Genomic DNA, 10597 nt, shown 5'->3' with positions numbered 1-10597 from the left:
TGCTGAAATGTCAAATTTTCTATTCAGTTCTAGTCTTCTCATAAGGAATGCTTGAAAGTCCTCTATTTCATTAAATATACATTTTTTCCCCTAAAGGATTATAACATTTTGCTGGGTAGGTTATTCTTGGTTATAATGCCTCCTGAAATATCATATTCCATTCCTTCATTCCTTTAACAAAGAACTACTAAATCTTGTGTGATCCTGACTGTGACACCATGATATTTTGAATTATTTCTTTCTGACTGCTTGTGAAGTTTTCTCCTTGACCTGGGAGCTCTATTTGGATATAATACTCCTGGGAGTTTTCATTTTGGAAACTCTTTCAGGAGATGATTGGTGGATTTTTTCAGTTTCTATTTTGCCTTCTAGATCTAGAATATATCAGGGCAGTTTTCCTTTGTAATTTCTTAAATAAAATATGATGCCTAAGTTCTCTTTTTGATCATGGCTTTCAGGTACTCTAATAATTCTTAAATTATCTCTCCTCAATCTACTTTCCAGGTCACTTGTTTTTTCTAATGAGATATTTTAAGTCTCTCCTTTTTTTTTATTCTTTTAACTTTGTTTTACTGTTTCTTGATGTCCCGTGGAATTACTAGCTTACACTTACCCAATTCTAATTTTTAAGGAATTATTTTCTTCAGTGAATTTTTGTACCTCTTTTTCCATTTGATCTATTCTACTTTTTAAGGAGTTCTCTTCATTGGATTTTTGTGTGTCTTTTACCGTTTGGTCAATTATGTTTGTTAAGGTATTATTTTCTTTAATATTATTTGTGCTTGGGGCGGCTAAGTGGCACAGTGAATAGAGCACCAGCCCTGGAGTCAGGAGGACCTGAGTTCAAATCCGGCCTCAGATACTTAACACTTACTAGCTGTGTGACCTTGGGCAAGTCACTTAACCCAACTGCCCTGCCTCCCTTCCTCCAAAAAAAAATATATGTATAATTTGTACCTCTAATCAAGCTGTTAATTTTCTTTTAATAATTTTCTTGCATCACTTTGATTTCTTTTCCCAATTTTTCCTCTATCACTCTCATCTCTTTCTCTAACATTTCCAGGAAACGTTAAATTGAGTTCAATTAGCATTTTAGTTTGAGACTTTGCTTGTCAATGCTTTCACATCTGAGTCCTGGTCTTCCCTACCACCACAGTAGCTTTTCTTTTGTGGTTTATTCATTTTTCCAGCCTATTTGCTGTCTTTGAACTTTAAGTCAAAGTTGGCCTAGGTTCTTCTGGGGGTAGGGAAGAACTGACCCGATCATCAGACTTTTTTGTCCTGCTGTTTTTAGAACTAGTTCTGGGAGTCTGCAAGTTTCTGGTGCTTCCAAGGGGCTGTAATCCAGGAAGAGGTGCAGTCCCTTTCTCCTGGTCTATGTTCTCATCTTTATCCAGGAAAGGCCCCTACTCTTCTGTAACCACAAGTCCTCTTGGCCTCGGAACTGAGAGCAGGGCCCTTGCTGCTTTGTGATCAACCACAAGCACTCCTCTCTACCATGGAACTGTAATCCAGAACTGAACAGGGGCAACAGAGGTACAAATCAATGTCAGCTATATCCGGTGCCAACAAATGGTGCCCAGTAACTTCCTTCTGACCACTTGTCCACTCCCCTTACCATGTCTGGGCTAAAAGCTCCCACAGCCACAGCAGCAGCCACCTCCAAGGCCCACAGCTGGTGATACCACTTTGCTCTGGGCTGGCTCCCACCCTGGTGCCACAGACCTCGCCTGCCAACCTCCTAAATTGTCTTAGACTGGCCTTCTGAACCTGCTATGCTAGAATTCAACTTGGAGTTATTTTAAAGCTGTCTGGAGGAGAAGGGTGGGAGAATCCAGCTGGGTCCTGGCCTACACTCCTCCATCTCACAGCCCCTTGGTTGGACCTCACCTCCCCCAGCTCTCACCAGGCTTTCCTTTCTAATCATGCCCCACCCCATCTCCCTTACCCCATTACACTGTGAGCCTGTTCATGAGCAGGGCTAAGGCTCTAGCAATCTTTGTGGCCCTGAGGCACACAGGAGGGAGATGCTTGATAAATGTCAGTTAAATTGTCTTATTGAATAAACCTGTATGAATCTTTACAAATTTCACCCCAAAGAGGTCATAAAAAAGGGAAAAGGACCCACCTGTACGAAAATATTTATAGTAGCTCTTTTTTGTGGTGGCAAAAAAATTGGAAATTGAGTGGATGATCATCAGGTGGAAAATGGCTGAACAAGCTGTGGTATATCAACATAATGAAATCCCACTGTGATACAAGAAACGAGGAGTAGACAGATTTCAGAAAAGCCTGGAAAGATTTAATGTGAACTGACTGTGAGTGAAGTGAACAGAACCAGGAGAACATTATACACAGGAGAAGCAACAGCTCAACCACCAGCTTTGAGAGACTGGGCTCTTCTCAGCAAGGCAAGGCTCTAAGACAAATGCAAAAGACTCATGGTCGAAAATGCCATCCACATCCAGGGGAAGAACTGTGGAGTCTGCACACAGATCAGAGCAGACTATCTTCTCCTTTTTTATCTTTCTCACGGCTTCTCCCCTTTATTCTGATTCTTCTTTCACAACGTGACTAATGTGGATATCTATTTAATGTGACTGTATATGTGTGGCCTACATGATTGCCTGCTATCTGGGGGAGGGGAGAGGGGGAAGAGGGGGGAAAATCTGGAACTCAAAATCTTATATAAGTGAATGTTGAACACTAAGAATAAATAAAGAAAAACAAACTATACGTTACTAACACAAATACAAAGTATATTGGTGCTGACAAGTATATGTAATAGGGCCTCAGAGAAACCCTTGAATGCCAAGCAGCTGGGCCAGGTACCAGATGTGCCTGTTCACCTTGGACAGCAGCTTGAGTGGTGGAGGGGCCCTGAAGGTCCCACAGGCTGGGGACTGCTCACCTCCAACTCTGCAAACTCACCTTTGATTTTTCTCCTTTTCTCAATGGAGAGCCTCCAGGTGGGGTTGATTGCATCATAACCGGGCTAAAAATAAAAATCACAATCATTCCACTCAGAAGATACAGCTGGGCAAGCCTCAAGGTCTTACCAACCTGCCTTTCTTATGTCCGAGTCCAGCCTCCTTAGAACTTTGCACTCTCAACCAAACCCTGGAAAAGCCCCCCTCTTGCCCTCTAAAATTCACACAGAGGCTATGTGAATATGTCCACCCCGCAACAAAGAGGAAAGTAGGGATAAAATCTTTGATGACAAAAGGATGCTACGAGCCTTGACAAGGTTCAACAAAACAACTTTCCTCGGCACAACCCATGCAGTGGGTGTCACAAGAGAACCCCAATCTATTCCTCTCCCCCTCCCTCCCTCTCCAGGACTGGCTGCCCCTCCGCTCACTCTCCTTGGCTCACTGGCTGAGGTGGAGGATTGGGAATACTCTGCTCCCCACTGTCCCTTCCTGGCTCTCCTCTCTTTCCTCTTTGAGGTGCATGCTCTTCCAATTTACCACCCAGTCAGAATCCTGGTGCCACTGTCTGCAGGCCTCCAAGTCATTCCCCCGCTTCCCGGAGATGATCGAGCCCTGGTCCCAGTCTCTCTCTCCTCCCCAACTCCTGCCCTCATTCTAGGTGACTTCCACATCCACATCAATTGTACCCTGCACGTGGAAAACCAATGTCTCCATCCACACTTGCCCCGACAGGAAAAGGCCCTGTGAGGAGTCACAGGAAAGAGCTACCTGCTCCTGCTGAGGCCATTCCCCCAGCTGTGTGAGAGATGGGATGGTCCAGAAACTCAGCTTTCCTGAGAAATGAATGGCGGCCAGAATCGTCCCATCCGGAGAGAGGCTCATCTTGTAGACCCCGTCCTGGCCAACAGCAGAAGGACCAGGGTTAAGTCAAGGAAAGTCCAGGGCAGGTAACCGTACCACCACTTTTCTTACTTTCAAGCCATATCTATCCACCTAGGGGGTCTGATAGGCTCATCAGGCTGGACTGGGGAACTCAGAAGATGCAAGCTTCCACCCGCAAAGGGCCCTAACCAAGGTGACTGGGGAAGTCATAATATCGAGAAAAAGTCCAAGGCCAAACAGACCAGAGGACGAGGGCACAGCCATGATGGGGCAGCTGTATTCATCTCCACTTATTAATCACCAACTGTATCTCCAGCTCTGGGCTTTGTACACTCGTGCCTGGACTGTCAGGAGGCACAGTTCCCTCACTGGAGGCACTCTCTGCCCTCCCCTAGTACAGATCACACCTCCCGGATGAAAACTGTCCTGAGGGCTTTCCCATGTGGCTACTCAGCCCAGGAGTAGGGAAGAGTGGATACTATTGAGTCTACCACATAAGCTGGGAAGCTACAAATAAAACCCCATTCTCTCTTCTCAGTCTGGTTCAGTAACTTTAAATCATTTTAAAAGCCGTGACCCCTGATGCTCCGCCCCTGACTGACAGGCCTAGACAGACTACAGGCCACCATCCTCTTCCCACCCTTCCCAGGCATCAGCAGAGGGATCCACTGTTTAAGTTATTATTTTGATTATTTATTTACAGCTAGACAGCCACCTCCTTGAGGCCCGAAACTTGTCTGGTCTTTCAGGAGACATTTTCAGGGTACAGACCCCAATGATGGTGCCCATTAAAAATCTGTGCATGAGAGACAGCAAGAACTGATGGCCAAGGGGACCTGGACATCTTGCTCGCCACCTCTCTGAGACTCTCAGTGTTCTTTTCTGCTCCCAGGAGTCCACCATCCTGGCACTACAGACCTCAGCAGGCTGTTTTAAGAGACAGAGGTAGGGACTGATGATAGCTAAAATGGGCAGAGCCAAGATGGCGGAGGCTTAAGAAGCAATGTGGTGAGCTCCTTTCCATAAACCTCCTCCAACATATTCTGAAGATGCACCAGACCAGATCCCCACAGGGCTATCCAGAGTCCCAGTGGGCTGTCTTCTAGGCCATCTCAGCAGGGGGAGACAGTCAGGGCAGCACCCCAGGAGAGGAGATCCCAAGCTCATAGCCACTCCCAGGCCCCCCAGACAAGGCCACTGTGGAAATCTACATAGATGGACTATTTACGTCTGTGAAAGGTTTTGTTTTTCTGGTACTCATTTGGCAGTGGCGGGTTGAGGGGGGAAGAAGGCAGATCTTGGATGATTAAAACAAATATATATTTTTAAAAGAAAGTTTAAAATTAAGATTAAGATTTGTTTCCAATTTAACCTTTTTCAAGTTCCACACTAGGTCTCCCAATCTCCCCCACTCCCCTCCTGGCTCTACCCTCTGGACCCAAAGGGACCAAGGCCAGTCCCTCTCTCACTGGCCTGCCCTCCAACCACTTGAATGCAGCCATCACTCATGGACCCTCAGAGGCTTCTTTCATTCAGGCTAAACCTGCCTCATTTATTCAGCTAACACTCAGGAGATAGGGCCTCGAGGCCCTTTGCCATCCTGACTGCCTCCTTGGGACCCTCTCAAGTTATCAAGGCTGTAGTTAAACTGATGCCTGGAACATAACCCAATCCTCTAGAGGGGTCTGAAAAGGCCAAGTACATGAGACATCACTTCCTCCCCACTGAAGCTATGCCCTAATTGATGTGGCCCAGAGGTCTCCTGCTGAGAAGGGCCTACAGCAGGATTCAAACTCAAGTCTCCCTGAGTCCAGGTCCAGCCATCTCTCCACAGGCCCATCTAACTGTCCACAGAAAAGCAGCTACCAAAGGCTTCTGACAACCCCGCCAGACCAGGAAACAGCTGCATTGGGTGCCCAAGGGCCCACTCACACAGCAAACCCCCAGGCAAAGGGAGGAAGGAAATGGAGTCTTCAATCTCCGGCAAATCACAATCAAGAGGAACCCACCACTTTTAAACCAAAATCCCACAAACTGCATTAGCATTTGTGAGGGAAGTAAATAGTCACCATCCTCCTCAGGGCTTCTGCATCTGAATTCTGTACTAGAAAAAGTAGGAAAATGTAAATAAGCTCACTCTGAAGGAACATTCACTTGGGTTTAAAATGTGGCTGGGCATTTCCCTGGTTGCAGCTGAGTCATTTTTCAAGAGCGGTATCCGACCCTTCATGATCCGCTTTGAGCTTTTCTTGGCAGAGATACTGCAGCAATTTGCTATTTTCTTCTCCAGCTCATTTTACAGATCAGGAAACTGAGGCAAACAAGGTGAAGTGACTTGACCAGGGTCACACAGCCAGTAAGTGTCTGAGGCTGGATTTGAACTCAGGGAGATGAGTTTTTGTGACTCTAGGCCCAGCCCTCTATTCACTGCACCAAGTATTTCTTTAATTCTCCCTAAATATGTGGCATTTTTCATCACTCTACAGTTGTAGGGTCAGCCAAGGATGCACCATGAAGTAAAAACTGTATAGTTAACGTCTAGAATCAACAATAAAATCAGCTGGGACCTCTTTCCCACAATGCTGGGTCAGAAGACCTGGCTATGAGCTGTGTGACCCCTGAAGACCTGTCTCAGAGTCCCCTTCCTGACTAGGGGAATCCTTTCTGTTCTCACTGAAGCTCTTCACCAGACTCTCAGGGGAGAGCTAACTGATCCAGAGACCAAAGGGCCCTGGGATCCACGGCTGCTTGTCTCACTTAGTTATTGTTATTAGCTGGCTGGATGGCCATGGATGGATGGGTCACTTAACCTCTGACTCTAAGATGAAGAAAGTAAAACCTGTAGCCTCCACCCCATGGGATGGCTGCTGCCACGGCCCCTGAGCTGGCCATGGTCACTGACCTTCTCTGAACTCCAAGTCTGTACTCCTGGGAGCTGTCCTAGGTCCTGGGCTCCAGGTCACTGGTTAGATGTCCCCTGACTGACTAAAGGGGACAAATACACAACCCTGGTGCTACCATGGACCAGGAAAAGCCCTGGGGGCCCAAAGAGCTGGGCCAATGGGGACTGACCCCAGGCAACTTATATCACTTCTCTGGCCTGGCATGTCCTCACCTGGAAAAGGGGAAAATCACACCTGCAGCACCAAATCACACCCTGGGCCAGGCAGTGGGGACAGAAAGATGGGGGGAACTCAATCCTTGCCCTCAAGAGACCCCTATTTCTCTATGGGGAATAACAATATATCTACAATTAGAAAGGAACCATGGGAAATTCCTCATGCCTAGGTTTAATGCAAATGTCCCACTTACAAGAAGCACTTGATTACTCGGCAATGAATTAAGTACTTTAAGTCCAGGCATCCCTGGGATTCACCAAAGGGATCATAACTTCAGTGTGCCACCCCCTCGCCCAGAGCAGATCCCAACCCTTCCATGACTCAGTGGATAGTCTTTCAATGTTTCTGGGGCTGAACAATGTATTCTCCAGGTAGCTAATTTGGCAATGAACCTCTGCAAGTCTGGTCCCTGCCAAAGGAAACAGGGGGCCTGCCAGGGGGCTCACCTCTGCATGCATCAGACCCGGGAGGGTCTCTCCTGGGAGGCCTTGGCGTTCTTTTGGCATGAGGGCCAAGAAATCAGCCCAGGTGTGGAGGAGCAAAGGGGGGGGAGGGGTGTGAATGTCAGCAGAGGAGCATGAGGAAATGAGGCAGACTCAGATGAAGGCCCACAGGAGGAAACAATAGACCCATGACAGCCCCCCAATGTAGGGGATGAAAAGGAGCCAGAGATCTGGGGGGGAGCCTGCTGCCCCGAGGCCTTCCTGCCTTTCCCTCCCCCCTACCCAGGCAGCACACCCAGCCCAGGCAGCCTTGCAGACCAGAGGCTACCAAGGCCATGGCTCTGAGAGCAAGGATAGGGATACTGTGGCCCTGACTCCCCAGGGGACACCTGAATCGTTGGGTCAAAGCCTGACATGGTGGCCTTTACATCCTTGCCATTACCTTTTCTTGCCCCTGTCGGCTGTAAAGCTTCACATTAAAAATCCTCAACAGTCCCAGTGTCTTTGGTGCCTAGAAAACAAGAGAAAAAATCACTGAGGGCAATGGCAACAGGCTCTAGCACAAAGGCAGTCTAGCTGGGGAGCCAGCAGCCCAGAGGAAGGTGCAGAGCCCTTGTGTGGCCTGGGCCTCTCCCAGAGCACCAGCAGCATTCCACACTCAAGACTCTTGTCGCTGGTTTGGCACCGGCTTCACAGAAGAAGGCTTCAGGGGAGGCTGCCCCAGACGGGGGTAACCCTGGCCCCTCTAGGAAAACCAAAGCAGCTTGACCCTGGAGTTGGACCTGCCAGGCCGCAAGGCCTGGATGCGGCCTTCCTTCCCAGGCCGCCTCTCTCCACCTCGCCCAACCTCATCTGGAAAATGTGGCAGGCTGTCCCCCATTCCTCCCATCTATACTTTGTCTGTGCCTCGCCTCCCCTTGGACTGTGAACTCCCTGAGGGCAGGCTTCCTGTGAATCCCGAGCACTGACTAGCACACAACAGGCACTTAATAAATGTTCACTGACTCCTCACCATGAGAGCAGTCCCTGGAGAAGTACAACTTCCAAGCTCCCAGGACGCCTCCAAGCAGACATGGAAGGATCACAAGTTTGGGGAAGGGCTGGACCAGATCCCGCCGCTGACACCCCCAGCTACTGGGGCCTCACCCCAACAATGCCCAGTGACACCTTTTGTATGAAAGGTCCAAGCTGCCCCCCTGCCTCCTTCAGTCAGTCAACAGGCACTGCCATTTAGTGCCTCCTAGGTGACAGGCAGGTGCTGTGAGAAGTGCTGGGGCCGCTCATGATGAGAGAGCTCTTTCGTGATCCCTGAGCATCTAGCACACAGAAGGCACTCAATACATGCTTGCTGGCTGACTGAATGGTAAAAATCTACCAAGTGTTCAACAGTCACCAAACACTGTGCAAATTGCTGGGGACACAAACAGAAGATCTAGGTGGATGGGCTGCACTGTACAAGGAGGCCTGGAGAGCTGGATCAGAGTCCAGAAAGATCTGGGTTCAAATCCAGCCTTGGACACTGTAATGGGAATAGGAATTTGAAGATTTTCCCTGCCCCTTAACAGACCTGGGGGGAATTTGAAGACCTCCCCTGCTGTGAAGATAAAACTCTGCCCCCTGGAGTTCACAGGAAGTTGGGTCAGAGAGGGTCTGACAGTCAGAGACAGTTGGGGACAGAGGAAGAGCTTAGGTAAAGAGAAAGAGAATTCTGTGAGTAAATATTGATCACGTATTGGTTTGTGGGAAGGCTAAAGGATGCTGTGGCTCTCAGCATTATTATGGCTTCTGAATATCTTTGGTGCTTTGACTTACTGGTTTTGGGATTCAGTTTTCTTGTGTCTAAATAAATCCTTCAGCTTTATCCACTATCTGGAGAATTTGACATATTTTGCAATGAAACACCATGCAATAGTTACAGTCATGGTCTCTATCATGATGCTGGGCACTGTAAATATAGCAGTGGTGTTACATTTGGCGACACGGATGGGATCGTGAAGTATCAGACCTCTAGCTGGAGGCAGAAGGGATTTTAGAAGAAATGGTTATCCCGGGGTGGGAGGGTTTGCCTTATGACTCCCTAGCAAGGGAGTGGTCTAAAAGTACAAGGCTCTGTGAAAACTGGGTACGGGGCTACAGCAGGGAGAAGCTAGAGATTTAGAAACATGCTTGCAAAGAATACCAGTAAAACCTGGGAGAGCAGGGGCACGGAGGAGAAGAGGCTGGGGTTTGCGGACAGGCTCCGGTATTGTGTGTAAAAGCCTCAGAGACAAGATGTTCCTAGAGTTGGCTAAGTGCCAGCATCCGCACCCTCCTTTAGAAGAGAGTGCTGGGGAGTCTCTGGAAGCAGAAGAAAAAAGTAACAGGAAGAAAGTTCATGCAGCTTTGGTAGAATCTCCCTAGAAGCCCACGTGTTGCACAGAATGATACAATGTTAAGGGATACATTGTTTCACAGTGAAGCTTTTACAAGGGCAGAAGCTCGCCCCCTACTGAGAAGAAGGCGGGAGAGTCAGGGAGGGCTATCAGTGTTTAAGGAGAACTTGACGATCTCACTCAGCAGGGGATTACCGATATTTTGGGCAGGTTCCCCCAAAAGACGGGAGAATCCTTAGTGTTTGGGATGCTAAGAATCAGTGACAAAGGAGCTGGAGGAGCAGCGACAGATGTAGTGGACTGCTTGAAACTTAGAAGTATCTGCCAGAATCCTTTCGTGCAGCAAGCTCAGAGGGGCCACAACACGACCCATCTGTTAGCTTTGGCTGCTGCTGGATGCAACACAATGTATCCCTCTGAGTCTGTGTGGCCTAGTGGAGACAGACCCTGGTACGCACTTAGAGACTGCACGAGAAAGTCCAGAGAAGGAGTCATGAAAACCACTATCAAGGCTGGAGATGCAGGTGCCTATGGTGAAATCCCCTTAGCAGTTCCTCATGGAAACATCATGGTGAAGACGGCTCCTCCTGCTTACAAGCACCTACTTCTGACTACCAATTGGTGAAATAGGGCACCCTCGTTCAGAGGTGCTGGATAAGATTCCACAGCTAAGTGACTCAGGAGAACGGGGAAAAGACACATTTCCTTGAGAGAGAAGAGTTAACAGCCAGTGGATTCAAGTTCAGAATGGACTACCAAGAAAGGAACCGTTTACTGCTCTGAGAGGAGGGGTAGATTTTGGAAAAACTGAGGGGATTCCAACTAATGAACTGTATAAAATGTACCAT

At 48.2% G+C, this 10597-nt stretch overlaps 1 protein-coding gene across 2 annotated transcripts in view; it reads right to left on the bottom strand.

Moving 5' to 3' along the window:
• Window positions 1-10591, bottom strand: part of LOC138170820 (NBAS subunit of NRZ tethering complex-like) — a 13600-nt gene extending 3009 nt beyond the window's left edge. Inside the window, exons 1-3 of one of the 2 annotated variants that reach the window (XM_069100313.1) lie at window positions 7820-10591; window positions 3702-3830; window positions 2932-2995 (exon numbers count right to left, since the gene is read on the bottom strand). In XM_069100313.1, coding sequence (XP_068956414.1) covers window positions 2932-2995; window positions 3702-3815 — 178 coding nt within the window. In that variant the 5' untranslated portion in view covers window positions 3816-3830; window positions 7820-10591. The other variant, XM_069100314.1, reaches the window with a different exon arrangement.
• Between the last annotated feature and the right edge of the window lie 6 nt (window positions 10592-10597).

The sequence above is a fragment of the Petaurus breviceps genome, unplaced genomic scaffold (genome assembly GCF_028583685.1).
Source record: "Petaurus breviceps papuanus isolate PSGF00001 unplaced genomic scaffold, PetGlider_PUasm1.0 388, whole genome shotgun sequence".
Taxonomy (NCBI): domain Eukaryota; kingdom Metazoa; phylum Chordata; class Mammalia; order Diprotodontia; family Petauridae; genus Petaurus; species Petaurus breviceps.
Note: the sequence above shows the minus strand (reverse complement) of the source record. Positions and strands in the feature narration are given on the sequence as shown.